Below are 17,089 nucleotides of genomic sequence, written 5' to 3'. Positions count from 1 at the left end.
TGTCGCCCTCTCTGAGGGTTGTCTATTTTGCCATTTTCTACATCTGAAGAGGATCTATGTCTTCCCTGTGTTTTTACATTAAAGGACTCTGTTTTTGTTAAACCGCTTTTGGGTCCCCACTCAAGTTCACAACAATTACACTCATATGTACAGAGACCGTATTGCTTCAATTGCACCAATATAAAATCCAAAGCCAGCTGTCTGTTTGTAGACACACACACCTGTCCTTACAGGTTCTCTCTCGGGCCACACCTTAAGCACACAGGGGTTTATTGAAATGATACATGGCAGGTTAAAGATCCTGTATGACTATTTGAAAAAAGCAGGTTAAGCTAAGCCCCTCCTCCTTGGAGTCATAAGTGACAGGAAGCTATATCAACATGGCAAGCAATTCAGCAGTACACTACATTTCCCATGAGTACCATAGTCTGAAGAAAAACAAAAAAACAGAATCTTTGTCAAAACATCTTTAATCTAATCTGAAAATATTTCCACCAAATTCTTGCCAAATCTATACAAAATATTTGCACCAAATAAGAGTTCTCCCAATGTTTAAGTCTGTAAGATATACAACAACTCCAGTTACTGTAGCTATTGATGAGGTGGTCTAATATAAAAATAAGCTGAACACAATTAATATTTCACAACAGCAGGGTTTATGTTCAGTTCTGCAGGGGAAGATAAAGTATATAGCTATACAACAGCTGCACATTCAGACTCAAATCCTTTACAAAAAAAATATTTGGTCAAAAGTTAGAAAACACAGGTCAAATCCTCATACTGTATACATTATTCACACTGTCCCAAAGCAATATTCTGAAATCTTGATCAAATAGATGCATACTACACTATATGATCTATGTCAATTTGTCATTACTGAATTCAATTAAATGGAAGAGGTTTTAATCTGATCTTGAAGTCCTTTTACACACACACACACACACACACACACACACACACACACACACACACACACACACACACACACACACACACACACACACACACACACACACACACACACACACACACACACACACACACACACACACACACAGGTTAGAATATTAATACCTGTATTATCAGACAGACTCCACCCTGCTCCACTCACTCATATTGGGATGGATATTACACTCATATGTATAGAGACAATATTGCTTCAATTGCACCAATATAAAATCCAATATAAAATCCTACCGACCTAGTAACAATTTGAGCACAGCCAAAACCTACTGAGCTAAATATCGACTGAACATAAATTTGGATATCGGGACCAGAGTAAAAGAACTAGCCAACGATAAATAAAGAGATGTAAATAATAAATACAATGATTAAATCCATGTTTTGCTGTGTAACCTTTGATGACACTCCGCAGCACAGCCCGAAGAGATGATCAGGAAACTCCACCGCTCAAATCAAAGCCCTACCGTGGGCTGTAGCCTATCACCATTCACATCACAACTACACTCTTGTTCTTTTTATGTTGATTTTTGGAGGTATCAGACAGTAGCAAGACTTGAACCGCTCAGGATACCAGGCTTTCATTTCTACTGGCCTCCCTCAACCACCTAATAGCATTAACAGCAGCATGCCTGCCAGCTAGTATTAACCCTGTACTTGGCTCCTGCTCTTAAAGGGATATTTCACCCAAATTACACAATGACACATTAGTTTCCTTACCCTGTAAGCAGTCTGTGTACAAGATACAGTATGACAGCAATCCATTCTTTGGTTTAGTTTCCCTTGCACGTTTTCCAAATGCAAACATTTGTAGCACAAATCTGTCATGGGACCAATTTTATAATTTATGTCCAAATTATCCTAAAGTATCGTGAAGCTCACCAAAGTAACTTATAGATGATTTGAACATGATGCCCAAAAATTGCTAATAATCGGTCCCATTACATGAATGGGATTTGTGCCACAAATGCTAAACATTTGTATTTGGAAACAGTAACAGGGAAACTAAACCAAAGCATGGATTACTGTCATACCTTGTACATAGAATGCTACAGGGTAAGGAAACCACCCAAATTACAAAATGACACATTGAATTATCCCTTTAAGGACTCTGATTTGTTGGGCAATGTATTGATTCACTGGAATTGTTGTTCCCATATGAACTCAATGTATAGCAGTTAGTGATTGGTCGAAAAGCAAGGACATTATGGGAAGAGACAAGAACATCCACAATGAACCAAACCAAGAATCCTAACAGTGTAGTACAGCATTGCATTGCATAACATACTGTGTCAGGGGAACCCATCGACTCTCACATTTCCCGCCTCCACCACACCTCACACCTGGAATACAGCTATCAAACAATAAAACAAATGAAAAGACTAACCAAATACAAAATGTTACACCAGCCTTATTTGGTGGCACCTTCTCATAAGTGTAAACTTATTAGTGTAAATGGTGTGTTGTGTTATGTAATGGCTACAACACGTGTACAGTAGCATTCATTCAACACACAGATAGAGTGGAAGCTTCTGTAGTGATCTCTAGAGCAGAGGCATTTTTTATCAACATGGAGGTGTTTGTGATACATATGGGCTATAGAGTTCTCCTCTCCACCTGCTAAAGTCATCACTAACATAATGGAGGCACAGCACTTCAAGACATTTCTAGTCCAGTTTCAAGCACTGGTAGGGCATCTCCAAGCCCTTACACACAACATTATACAATAACAACCAGAGGGGGAAATAACTATGATAAGATCCTGTAGTGTGTGTGTGTGTGTGTGTTCAGGAGTCCATTCTGTCTGAGATTCCTTCCTACAATAAGAAGGTTTGGCCAGAAAGCATCCCCATCCCCAGCGCTGAGATGGAGAGAGGAGAAAAGTGAGCAAGGAATGGATCGGGGGAGAGTCTCTTCAGCCCTGAGTGTTGGTTGAGTGTTGGTCCCCAGGCCCATCAGATCACCCCATAGTCCCTGAGGGCCTTGAGGAGCACCGTGTCCTTGACGGCATTGAATACATTGCAGATGTTGTTGGTGTCGGTGGCGCAGGTGAAGTGGGGGTACAGCGTCTTGCTCTCCTCCTTGTCCCGGCTGCGAGTTTGCTGCTTATACATCTTCTGTATATACTTCATAGCATCCTGAGCATCACGTCGCTTTCCTTCAGGTGTGGGGTGAGGGGGAGGACAGGGGCAGGATAGAGATGGAGAGGGAGGAGAGAAAGAGAGGGGAGAGAAGAGAAGAGGTCAGGGGGTGTGGGTAAATGGGAGAGAGAAATTGGAGGCCAATAGAAACAAAGATGAAAAGCAAAGGATAAAATCCCAAGATTGTACAGAAGTACAAAAATCATTAATTATGTTCTAAGGCAACCATCGCATAATGTTACCATCGCAACGCTATAGCGCAAAAAGTTTAAATAGCAACTTTACATCAAACGGCCAATATGGATGAACCTAACCTCAGGGCGTCAGATAGCCTAGCGGTTAGAGTGTTGGACCAATAACCAAAAGGTCGCTGGTTTCGAATACCCAAGCCGACAAGGTGAAAAATCTGTTGATGGCACCTAATTTGCTCCAGGGGGCCGTACTACTATGGCTGACCCTGTAAAACAACACATTTCACTGCACCTATCCGGTGTATGTGATAATAAACGAAACTTCAATTCAGAGTTTATGGAGGAAGGAGTAAAGTCTCCCCAAACCCCTGGAGGGATGGCTTGGCGATGCAAAGTGCAGGGTATTTATAGTTGCCATGGGCAACATGCCGGGGGAGTGGAAGTGTGGTGGGGAAGCCCTAGAGAGGCTCGGCAACCTTCCTTACACATCAGTGGAGGCACATCGTTAGTAAACTATGTACCCACACCATACACATGAAATCAATCACACATTCAACCCTTGCTGAAACAATAATCCCTGTATTAAGGAACAATGATTTGGTACTTAAAGAACATTATGTTTACTGGTTTTGCTATAGCCAGCATGGTTTTTTTTTTTTTTTTTTTATTTCACCTTTATTTAACCAGGTAGGCTAGTTGAGAACAAGTTCTCATTTGCAACTGCGACCTGGCCAAGATAAAGCATAGCAGTGTGAGCAGACAACAAAGAGTTACACATGGAGTAAACAATTAACAAGTCAATAACACAGTAGAAACCGAAGGGGGAGTCTATATACAATGTGTGCAAAAGGCATGAGGAGGTAGGCAAATAATTACAATTTTGCAGATTAACACTGGAGTGATGAATGATCAGATGGTCATGTACAGGTAGAGATATTGGTGTGCAAAAGAGCAGAAAAGTAAATAAATAAAAACAGTATGGGGATGAGGTAGGTGAAAAAGGGTGGGCTATTTACCAATAGACTATGTACAGCTGCAGCGATCGGTTAGCTGCTCAGATAGCTGATGTTTGAAGTTGGTGAGGGAGATAAAAGTCTCCAACTTCAGCGATTTTTGCAATTCGTTCCAGTCACAGGCAGCAGAGTACTGGAACGTAAGGCGGCCAAATGAGGTGTTGGCTTTAGGGATGATCAGTGAGATACACCTGCTGGAGCGCGTGCTACGGATGGGTGTTGCCATCGTGACCAGTGAGCTGAGATAAGGCGGAGCTTTACCTAGCATGGACTTGTAGATGACCTGGAGCCAGTGGGTCTGGCGACGAATATGTAGCGAGGGCCAGCCGACTAGAGCATACAAGTCGCAGTGGTGGGTGGTATAAGGTGCTTTAGTGACGAAACGGATGGCACTGTGATAGACTGCATCCAGTTTGCTGAGTAGAGTGTTGGAAGCCATTTTGTAGATGACATCGCCGAAGTCGAGGATCGGTAGGATAGTCAGTTTTACTAGGGTAAGCTTGGCGGCGTGAGTGAAGGAGGCTTTGTTGCGGAATAGAAAGCCGACTCTTGATTTGATTTTCGATTGGAGATGTTTGATATGAGTCTGGAAGGAGAGTTTGCAGTCTAGCCAGACACCTAGGTACTTATAGACGTCCACATATTCTAGGTCGGAACCATCCAGGGTGGTGATGCTAGTCGGGCATGCGGGTGCAGGCAGCGACCGGTTGAAAAGCATGCATTTGGTTTTACTAGCGTTTAAGAGCAGTTGGAGGCCACGGAAGGAGTGTTGTATGGCATTGAAGCTTGTTTGGAGGTTAGATAGCACAGTGTCCAAAGACGGGCCGAAAGTATATAGAATGGTGTCGTCTGCGTAGAGGTGGATCAGGGAATCGCCCGCAGCAAGAGCAACATCATTGATATACACAGAGAAAAGAGTCGGCCCGAGAATTTAACCCTGTGGCACCCCCATAGAGACTGCCAGAGGACCAGACAGCATGCCCTCCGATTTGACGCACTGAACTCTGTCTGCAAAGTAATTGGTGAACCAGGCAAGGCAGTCATCCGAAAAACCGAGGCTCCTGAGTCTGCCGATAAGAATATGGTGATTGACAGAGTCGAAAGCCTTGGCAAGGTCGATGAAGACGGCTGCACAGTACTGTCTTTTATCGATGGCGGTTATGATATCGTTGAGTACCTTGAGTGTGGCTGAGGTGCACCCATGACCGGCTCGGAAACCAGATTGCACAGCGGAGAAGGTGCGGTGGGATTCGAGATGGTCAGTGACCTGTTTGTTGACTTGGCTTTCGAAGACCTTAGATAGGCAGGGCAGGATGGATATAGGTCTGTAACAGTTTGGGTCCAGGGTGTCTCCCCCTTTGAAGAGGGGGATGACTGCGGCAGCTTTCCAATCCTTGGGGATCTCAGACGATATGAAAGAGAGGTTGAACAGGCTGGTAATAGGGGTTGCGACAATGGTGGCAGATAGTTTCAGGTGAGATCTCACCCTATGAAACCCCTTTCAAAAGAGGTTTGAAATTACTTTCTAAATAACTTTTTTGAATATCATAAGGCAGGGCATCAACTAGATTCTTGAGTGGATGGTCAAGGGGCTGGAACATAATTACAAAAAAAGCCGCAAAAAGCCCAAACAGATATAATATTTGAAAAAAACAATCATTTCAAACCTTGCTTACTTATGTACACAATCACATATACAGTATCTCTCTATTACGCATGGGAATACTTTGGAACAGATTTACAAAACTAAAATCACTTGGAGCTAATTTGCTGGTGGTTTTACAGTCTTTTTTACATGTCCAACTATAATGCAAAAACCCACCAGTTGGGGTCATAAGGTCTCTGTTATTCCAGCCAGAAGCAGCAGTTAGCTACAACTCCATCGCTCTGAGAAAGAAAAACTAACACCAAGGGATGTGACTCAATGAGTTTACATCCATCATCACATCGCTATTTACCTCGATGGAGGGGATGTGTGTGTGTGTGTGTGTGTGTGTGTAGACCTACCTGTGAACCCTGGGAAGTACTTCTGCAGGTCGGACGCCTGGATCTTATCAGCGAGGATGTCTGTCTTGTTGAGGAAGAGGATGATGGAGGTGTTGAGGAACCAGGGGGAGTGGATGGTGGTGTAGAACAGAGCCAAGCTCTCCTCCATACGGTTCTAATGGGGGGAGAGGAGGGAGGGGGGGGAGGGGGGAGAGGGAAGGGAGAGGTGGGAGAGGGGGGATAGGAGAGAATATGGGGGCAGGAGCACAGTGGAGGTTAATGAATTTAGAGAAAGTCTCAAAAGTGGCCAGGAAAGATAAGCGGCTTAGTGAGCCTTGGTCAGGAGGGAGGGAGGGTTGGAGAGATAGTGGTATGGCAGCAGGTTTTGATACGCAACACTGAAACCTGTTGGCCATGGCCAGAAAAACCTCTGGATAGAAAACGGAGGTTTCAATGTTTACTTGGTTGAGACCAAAATACAAACTACGCTATGAAATGAAGGCCAAGGACAACACAGAGGATAAACAGATAGACAGACAGATAGACAGGCAGACAGGCAGGCAGGCAGGCAGTCAGACAGATAGGTAGAGACAGACAGGCAGTCTGCCAGTCAGACAGACAGAGACAGGCAGCCAGCCAGTGTGTAAGACAGACAAGCAGGCCGAGACAATCAGACAGGCAGAGAGACAGAAAGACAGACAGGTACTCACATCGGTCTCTCTCTCCTCCAGGACCTGGTCGTACTCACTGAGGGAAGCCAGGAAAATGAGAGATGTGACGTCCTGAAAACAATGGATCCACTTCCGCCTCTCTGACTTCTGTCCACCCACATCCACAATCCTACCCAGTGAGAGAGAGAAAGTTAGAAACACCTATTAGAGCATCTTTCAACAAACACACACACACATACACACACACACACACACACACACACACACACACACACACACACACACACACACACACACACACACACACACACACACACACACACACACACACACACACACACACACACACACACACACACACACACACACACACACCTTTATCAATAAGGTGTGACCTTTATCAATAAGGTGTTTGTGATGCCACGCAAGGCAGGGGCCTTGTCTCAACAAGGCAGATGGTCAGAGTTGTTAATGAGCTAGAAGTGTTTGAGGTGTAGCTAACACTGTGAGAAAGGCTGAGAGGCATATCCTCCTGTGTATGCCGATACTTATTTCTTCTCTCTCCTTCTGTCACACATCAAACCTGTTTTTCACAGTTTTCAAGTCCCCATGCAAATGAGCCTCATAGAGCATTTGGCTCTAATTAAAGGCCATAATTGATACCTCACCATTTCTATCCCTGTATCCTGCCTGCCTGATTACAGAGACAAATTACAGTCCAACCTTTCACAACAGGGGTGGTGAAAAACACCACACCTGAACACAGCTGGACCTTTCATATTAATAACACAAAGGTTTCGTAAAAAACAATGACATTGCCATGTTCAAAAGCACAAAAATAAATGTGTATGTTTTCAGCAAGTTTTCTGGGTAATGTGATTGTATGTGCTTGTAATTCCACTGTGTCTAAAACAGCCAAGGGTAGAGTCAGACAATATCAAAGATAGCCTATAGCTTAGTCCACAATCTCATCAGCAGCTCTGGTGTTCTATTAGTTCCCTTGAAGTCTGGGTGAGTCCAGGGTGAAAAATCTGAGTGATATGAGTGAGGGTGCGGTCACCTGAGTGTGATTTTCTCCACAGTGAAGGAGTAGTCATGGATGCCGGTGGTGGGGAATCGAACTCGCAGTACGTCCTGAGCAGTGGGGATGTAGTCTGGGGCTGATATGCGGTCCAGATTTGTCATGTAGCTGAAATGGACAGAAGCAGAGAAAGAGGGAGAGGGCAAAAAAGAGAGAGGAACAGACAAAGAAAGACCGAGAACACAAAAAATGTGATACAATTATCTTTCCCATGGTAATGACAATGGTAGTAGCAAGTTCATTCTGTACATGACACATGTAATAACAACTGTATATTACATACAACAACAATCAACACAAATTGAGTCGTGCAGAAGGAATTGAGCTGGGAAATTAGAAAAAGGCACATGGAGTCCTTACCACTGTGTTGGGATTATTGTTTTAATGGTTTATGTTGACACAACCTGTCATTAATAGGATGTTGACTGACTGTGTGCATGTTTCTTATCATGCTGCTATAATGACTCAGAGCTAGCTGAGTAAATACTGAGAGAGCAGGGAGAAGGAGAGAGAGGACAGGAGGGGAGACAGGTAGGGACAGATAGCAGTCCAACATTAGGCCTATTTCATTTTCTCGTAATGTGATGCATCATTTACTCTGACATCAACTTGTTGACTTTGTCTGTATCAATCTATTCAATTTCAACTTAGTTAGTAAATTATTTCTAAAAAGGAAAATAACTTTACTATCGGGTAGCTTTCAAGAATGGGTGGAAAGTGAAAAAGTATACTTTTGAGAAACGATCTGTATTGTGACCGTGTCCACAGATGACACAGTCCGTATTACAATCCTCACTGCCCTCACCTGGACAAAAGCAATACCTATGTAAGAATGCTGTTCGTTGACTACAGCTCAGCATTCAACTCCATAGTTCCCTCCAAGCTCAGGACCCAGTGACTGAACACTGAACACCTCCCTCTGCAACTGGATCCTGAACTTCCTGACGGTCTGCCCCAAGGCAGTGAGGGTAGGCAACAACACATCTGCCACTCTGACCATCAACACGGGGGCCCCTCATGGGTTTGTGCTTAGTCCCCTCCTGTACTCCCCGTTCACCCACGACTGTGTAGCTGCGTACGACTCCAACACCATCTTCAGGTTTGCTGACGACACGACGTGGTAGAACTGATCACTGATGGTGATGAGGCAGCCTATAGGGAGGAGGTTAGAGACATGGCCGTATAGTGCCCGGACAACAACCTCTCCCTCAACGTCAGCAAGACAATGGAGCTGATCATGGACTACAGGAACAGGAGGGACGAGCACGCCCACATCGGCATCGATCGGGCTGTAGTGGAGTGGGTCGAGAGATTCAAGTTCCTCAGTGTCCACATCACTAAGGAATTAACATGGTCCACATACACCCACACAGTTATGAAGAAGGCACAACAAAGTCTCTTCTCCCTCAGAAGGCTGAAAAGATTTGGCATGGGCTCTCAGATCCTCAAAAAGTTATACAGCTGCACCATTGAGAGCATCTTGACTGGCTGCATCACTGCTTGGAACGGACTGCAAGGCACCAGACCAAAAGGCGTTACAGAGGCTGGTGAGTATGGCTCAGTACATCACTGGGGCCGAGCTCTCTGCCATCCAGGACCTCTATACCAGTCGGTGTCAGAGAAAGGCCAAAAAAATTGTCAAAGACTCCAGCCACCCAAGTCATAGACTGTTCTCTCTGCTATTTGATTTGATTTAAAAAATGAAATCAAATGGTGCCGGACAAGATGGCTGTTTGTGAATATGTGTTTTTAACATGGCTGAGATCTGGATGTGCATTTATTTGTGGAGAATTAGCCCCCTCCAATGGACATCATGTACTTTGCAGTTGATAAGGACAGTGTACAATGCACAGTGCTGTACAATGGGGACACAGTTCTGTGAATGAAACATCATTTTTTTTCATTCATTGTGATTATTAAGGTATAACATTTTGTATTGACATAGGTATCTTACCAAGGAAGCAAAAACCATCTACTTCATATTTTTTCAGCCTCTACTGAAAAAAGCAGGTGCAAACTTAGCAAATATTGCACCTGGGGCAAACGCTTAGTAAATGTCTCACACGGCGAGAGAGACAGAGAGAGAGAGAAAAAGACAGAGAGCGAGACCAAGAGATACTGGTGGTACTCACTACTCTGTGGAGTCCAACAGCTGGTACTCGCTGCGGCGGCTGTAGCAGACCCGGAGGCCTGGGTCGGCCCAGAGACGGCGGATGGCATCCACATTGCCTCTGTCCAGCTGGGTGACAGAGACATCCACATCCTGCACCCACCTGTCATACATCTGAGGGCAGATAGATAGATGCTAGAGAGGGTGCCTTTCACTCATGGTTAGGCCAGTTTAATTGAACAGTATGACCCTGACCTCATTCTCTGGGTAGGCATAGGGCAGTCTGAGGGTGATCATGGCCCGGGTCATAGCCTTCACAGCTGTGAAGATGTTCTGGTAGATGAGCTTGGCGAAGTCCCGTCTTTCCTCCTCAGAGAAGCCTCTTCCATGGATGATCCTCATCTGTCTGATGAAGGTGGTTTTCCCACTCTCCCCCGTGCCTGAGGATACATAGCCCAGTGGACAGTCAGAGAGGAGAAGAATATGTCCACTTCTCAGAAGATGATTAAACAATGCAATGTTACAATAAGTTGTTGATACACTGAAGAGAGTCAGAGCCATCATTACACCATTCAAATTTGCATTTGGAAACATTCAAAACCTCACACATGCTTTCAAGCGATACCAGCCATCTGCCTAGTGATATAACCTGGACTCACGGGTAGACATAACATAATTTACATTTACAATGTTACGTCTAGTCTATGAAACCAGGCTGAGTGACAAACCTACTATGAGAGGAAACAGCCCTCAGGTAAACGCCTAAGAGGAATGCATAGTTAACCATAAACTAAAGCTTTCGTGAAGTTGACAGATTTTATAGCTGTAGGCCACCGTCAACTCAGGATGGTAGTTTATTGTAGCCTAATTAATTGGTTATGATACAGTTATTACACTTGAGAACATATTCCACATCTGACTTGTCCTGTCCAAAGTACCCTTTGCAAAGGATTCAGGTCAAATGTTGGGTTTATGTGCAGGCTACTAAGGTTTGAATAAATAAATCCTGTCCAAAGCGTCCTTTGCAAAGGATTCAGGTCAAAATGCTGGGTGTATGTGCAGGCTAATAAATAAATGTAATAACATTTAATAATCTCTCTAGTTCTTCACCTTTTATTCCCCTTTCTTCAAATGGTTGAGTTTTTATTTGACAGAGTATTATGTGTATAGAACTCCAGGGATGCAATTTAGGTTTTAGAAGTGGGGGGGTGCTCGGAGACGTCTGCATGGTCCTAAAGCACACCGTTACACAGGAAGTTCACCAGATGTGGCATCATTCATTTTCAACGAGTGCACACAGAGAAAGGTCCGGGGAAGTGTCACGTTCTGACCTTAGTTATTTTGTTATCTCTTTGTGTTAGTATGGTCAGGGCGTGAGTTGGGTGGGTAGTCTATGTTCTTTTTTATATGTTGTGGTTTTGTGTTTGGCCTGGTATGGTTCTCAATCAGAGGCAGGTGTCGTTAGTTGTCTCTGATTGAGAATCATACTTAGGTAGCCTTTTTCCACTTGTGTTTCGTGGGTGATTGTTTTCTGTTATGTGTATGTCACCTTACAGAACTGTTTCGTTTCGTTCTCCTTTGTTATTTTGTTTAGTGTTCTCTGTTTAATAAATATATGATGAACACTTACAACGCTGCGCTTTGGTCCTCACCTCATTCCAACGACGAGCGTTACAGGAAGGTGTGAGAATGCTGCTACTGGATCAGTTGAAAAGGTTAAGCTCTGCTCAACTTATGCACATGTTACGCGGCCACCACTGCCGTTAACTAATCAAGTGAGAAGCAGATGTTTGCTTTAAAATCTTCCGTTCATGAAACATACTGTAGTTTAACTTGTCATTTGTTCCGGACAAGCAAAACCAACAAAAATATATTGAGGAAAGCCAATCATCTTGGTGTCTGGTTTTCCAATTCTATATGATGTAAATTTGTTAGAATACAGAGACAAAATCAGAAGGTCAACGGCATGGAGGATTGCAGAGATTGTTGGTGTTGATGGTGGGCGAAGAGAGATTTGCACAACGTTTGCTTGTGCTGCTAGCTAGCTATGAACTAAACCTAAACTTCAAAACTGTGATCAAAGCCACCATTTGTAAATGTGTTGACTAAATTAAATTGTGAAATTCACCAGTAACACACATTACAATATTGTAAATTAAACATTTTAATTTCCCATGTAATATGTTACCAATTGGATTATGGTATCTTAACATTATGATCCTCATATTTTAGCTTAGTTATGGCTCTTTCATTATACCTGTGTCATGACGTTGATTATTATAGCTCACTTCCTATAAAATACATAGGCCTACATGTATAATGCACATGCATGCATTATAATGCTTCAGTCTGGTTTTAGACCCCATCATAGCACTGGGACTGCACTTGTGAAGGTGGTAAATGACCTTTTAATGGCATCAGACCGAGGCTCTGCATCTGTCCTCGTGCTCCTAGACCTTAGTGCTGCTTTTGATACCATCGATCACCACATTCTTTTGGAGAGATTGGAAACCCAAATTGGTCTACACGGACAAGTTCTGGCCTGGTTTAGATCTTATCTGTCGGAAACCATTCACAGTTTGTCTCTGTGAATGGTTTGTCTTCTGACAAATCAACTGTAAATTTCGGTGTTCCTCAAGGTTCCGTTTTAAGACCACTATTGTTTTCACTATATATTTTACCTCTTGGGGATGTCATTCGAAAACATAATGTTAACTTTCACTGCTATGCGGATGACACACAGCTGTACATTTCAATGAAACATGGTGAAGCCTCAAAATTGCCCTCGCTAGAAGCCTGTGTTTCAGACATAAGGAAGTGGATGGCTGCAAACTTTCTACTTTTAAACTCGGACAAAACAGTAATGCTTGTTCTAGGTCCCAAGAAACAAAGAGATCTTCTGTTGAATCTGACAATTAATCTTAATAGTTGTACAGTCGTCTCAAATAAAACTGTGAAGGACCTCGGTGTTACTCTGGACCCTGATCTCTCTTTTGATTAACATATCAAGACTGTTTCAAGGACAGCTTTTTTCCATCTACGTAACATTGCAAAAATTAGAAACTTTCTGTTCAAAAATTATGCAGAAAAATGAATCCATGCTTTTGTTACTTCTAGGTTCGACTACTGCAATGCTCTACTTTCCGGCTACCCAGATAAAGCACTAAATAAACCTCAGTTAGTGCTAAATACGGCTGCTAGAATCCTGACTAGAACCCCAAAATTTGATCATATTACTCCAGTGTTAGCCTCCCTACACTGGCTTCCTGTCAAGGCAAGGGCTGATTTCAAGGTTTTACTGCTAACCTACAAAGCATTACATGGGCTTGCTCCTACCTAATCTCTCTGATTTGGTCCTGCCGTACATACCTACACGTACCCATGGTCACAAGACGCAGGCCTCCTAATTGTCCCTAGAATTTCTAAGCAAACAGCTGGAGGCAGGGCTTTCTCCTATATAGCTCAATTTTTATGGGATGGTCTGCCTACCCATGTGAGATACGCAAACTCGGTCTCAACCTTTAAGTCTTTACTGAAGAGTCATCTCTTCAGTGGGTCATATGATTGAGTGTAGTCTGTCCCAGGAGTGTGAAGGTGAATGGAAAGGTTCTGGAGCAACAAACCGCCCTTGCTGTCTCTGCCTGGCCGGTTCCCCTCTTTCCACTGGGATTCTTTGCCTCTAACCCTATTACAGGGGCTGAGTCACTGGCTTACTGGTGCTCTTTCATGCCGTCCCTAGGAGGGGTGCGTCACTTGAGTGGGTTGAGTCACTGATGTGATCTTCCTGTCTGGGTTGGCGCTCCCCTTGGGTTGTGCCGTGGCGGAGATCTTTGTGGGCTATACTCGGCCTTGTCTCAAGATGGTAAGTTGGTGGTTGAAGATATCCCTCTAGTGGTGTGGGGGCTGTGCTTTGGCAAAGTGAGTGGGGTTATATCCTTCCTGTTTGGCCCTGTCCGGGGGTATCATCGATGGGGCCACAGTGTCTCCTGACCGCTCCCGTCTCAGCCTCCAGTATTTATGCTGCAGTAGTTTATGTGTCGGGGGCTAGGGTCAGTCTGTTATATCTGGAGTATTTCTCCTGTCTTATCCATTGTCCTGTGTGAATTTAAGTATGCTCTCTCTAATTCTCTCTTTCTTTCTCTCTCTCTCGGAGGAGCTGAGCCCTAGGACCATGCCTCAGGATTACCTGGCATGATGACTCCTTGCTGTCCCCAGTCCACCTGGTTGTGCTGCTGCTCCAGTTTCAACTGTTCTGCCTGCGGCTATGGAATCCTGACCTGTTCACCGGACGTGCTACCTGTCCCAGACCTGCTGTTTTCAACTCTCTAGAGACAGCAGGAGTGGTAGAGATACTTTCAATGATCAGCTATGAAAAGCCAACTGACATTTACTCCTGAGGTGCTGACTTGCTGCACCCTCGACAACTACTGTGATTATTATTATTTGACCATGCTGGTCATTTATGAACATTTGAACATCTTGGCCATGTTCTGTTATAATCTCCACCCGGCACAGCCAGAAGAGGACTGGCCACCCCTCATAGCCTGGTTCCTCTCTAGGTTTCTTCCTAGGTTTTGGCCTTTCTTGGGAGTTTTTCCTAGCCAGCGTGCTTCAACACCTGCATTGCTTGCTGTTTGGGGTTTTAGGCTGGGTTTCTGTACAGCACTTGGAGATATCAGCTGATGTACGAAGGGCTATATAAATACATTTGATTTGATTTGAATGTGTACTTTGGGTAAAGGAAATTGTGGCTTTGATTTGCAAACATTGTTGTGCAAATCTCTCTTCATCCACCATCAACACCAACAGCCTCTGCAATCCTCCTCCATCCCATTGACCTTCTGATTTTGTCACTGTATCCAAAAATAATTCTCAGCAAATAAACACGGTAGAATTACAATGCTTCCCACGCCCTATTATTTTCCTTTTTGATATTTGAATTAGCCCAGTCAGCTCCTTTTTTTCATGTACACTACTGTACCTAGAATACAAGGGTTGGATTTGCACTAAACAATTTCATATGTCAGAAAAATCATGTACGAAATCTGGCTTATGGTTAGCCTCATATATATTATCTACTGGTATCATTGTCCCCCATGATGAAATAGGGAAAGGACTGTGGATCTGTCTCCGTCCGCTAGTATGTTCATACTTTCATCACATGTGATATCTCAAGACAGCACTGGCCCGATTTTGACAAAACTTGGGTGAATGATCCGTCTTGCCATAGAGATCTGGCATTTACAAAATGACATTGATTGGCCAGATGGTGGCTCTATAACAAGTAATTGAAAATGCAACATTTGAAAGGTAACGTTTAAACTAAAGTCATGAAATTCGGGTACATAGGTCCTTCTACTTACAAACAACAGATTTGCCTCAGGGACCCATAAGGTCTGGCATGATGGACTTTCCGCATTTTGTGAAAAACACTTGCAAGAAACTTGATATGTGGCATCTATGGACAGTCTCTCAATGCAATCCCAGACTAGTACCTAAAACAATGTGTGAGTTTAGCTATTCTCTGCTTCAGATGTACAATGACAAGGGCGCATTGCACATGCCCATAAGGCCACTAATGTTATTATACTGCAGGCCTATGGCTGCATTGGTGATGCATGCCAATATAATAAGCTGCAAAATGGGTTCACATGGCTGATATCCTGAGACAGAGTGACAATCAATTAAAACAGATTGGAAAGCTCACAACTGGACAAAAAGCTCATGCTGATTTGAAAAAGCAACACAGAAACACAGACAAATTAAAGACAGATCCCCTTCACCCCTTTTTATTGCAGAATTGTGACCTGTGATTAATGAACATTGACACTAGTTCATCTTGAATAACAGTTTTAAGTTAACAATTTAAACAAGTTTAACAACTTTACTTCAATGAATCAACAATGAATGAATCAACTCGGTTTATTTGTACATTTTGAAATTACATGTTAACTTGTTCGTACATGTTAGACATCTTAGTAAGTAGGCTATTATTACTAAAGCATACTTTCAGTTGAACAAAAACTAGTCCATACCAGAGGTAGTCAACCTTGCTCCACACCCTGATCTACCTGGTGAGCAGACTTCTATTCCAGCCCAGCAATAATACACATTTTTATCAACTCTTTAGGTTTGATAAGTTGTATCAGGTGTGTTACTACTGGTCTTGAACAGATGCCTGCACATCCAGCATAACTCCAGGAGCAGGATTGGTCTGCTCCAGTTGGAATAGGTTTGATAAGTTGTATCAGGTGTGTTACTACTGGGCTTGAACAGATGCCTGCACACCCAGCATAACTCCAGGAGCAGGATTGGTCTGTTCCAGTTGGAATATGTTTGATAAGTTGTATCAGGTGTGTTACTACTGGGCTTGAACAGATGCCTGCACATCCAGCATAACTCCAGGAGCAGGATTGGTCTGCTCCAGTTGGAATAGGTTTGATAAATTGTATCAGGTGTGTTACTACTGGGCTTGAACAGATGCCTGCACACCCAGCATAACTCCAGGAGAAGGATTGGTCTGCTCCAGTTGGAATAGGTTTGAAGCCTACATTGTGTGTGAATTTTAACTGTATTGTTGTGTACCTTTGCTAACATAAGTACACATACAACCCATGGCATACAAGAATGTGCCAGTAGTCTCTTGGGACATCCATTGTGACCACTTAGTCTGAGGACAGACTTTCAAAGCTCGCCATATCTGAGTACAGAAAACATAAAAAAGAAACAGGATTCATTATATTACAATTAGCAAGACAACCATGACTAGTATGTTGCTATTATCTCACTGTCTTCATATTTTTCCTCTCTATGGACTAGAACTGGAGAAGCTTTTCATAATGTCCCCCCTCAAAATTACCTTCCATATACAGTGCATTCAGAAAGTATTCAGACCCCTTGACTTTTTCCACATTTTGTTACATTACGGCCTTATTT

General features: G+C 43.4%; 1 protein-coding gene across 2 annotated transcripts in view; it reads right to left on the bottom strand.

Annotated features, from left to right (window-relative positions):
* Positions 1-452: 452 nt before the first annotated feature.
* LOC109897477 (guanine nucleotide-binding protein subunit alpha-11) overlaps positions 453-17,089 on the bottom strand; it is a 29,861-nt gene continuing 13,224 nt past the window's right edge. For both annotated transcript variants that reach the window (XM_031833278.1, XM_031833279.1), the window contains exons 3-8: positions 10,409-10,593; positions 10,176-10,327; positions 8,023-8,151; positions 7,002-7,131; positions 6,313-6,466; positions 453-3,118 (exon numbers count right to left, since the gene is read on the bottom strand). In XM_031833278.1, coding sequence (XP_031689138.1) covers positions 2,916-3,118; positions 6,313-6,466; positions 7,002-7,131; positions 8,023-8,151; positions 10,176-10,327; positions 10,409-10,593 — 953 coding nt within the window. In that variant the 3' untranslated portion in view covers positions 453-2,915. The remainder of the gene's footprint in view (positions 3,119-6,312; positions 6,467-7,001; positions 7,132-8,022; positions 8,152-10,175; positions 10,328-10,408; positions 10,594-17,089) is intronic.

This window comes from Oncorhynchus kisutch, linkage group LG10 (genome assembly GCF_002021735.2).
Source record: "Oncorhynchus kisutch isolate 150728-3 linkage group LG10, Okis_V2, whole genome shotgun sequence".
Classification (NCBI taxonomy): domain Eukaryota; kingdom Metazoa; phylum Chordata; class Actinopteri; order Salmoniformes; family Salmonidae; genus Oncorhynchus; species Oncorhynchus kisutch.
Note: the sequence above shows the minus strand (reverse complement) of the source record. Positions and strands in the feature narration are given on the sequence as shown.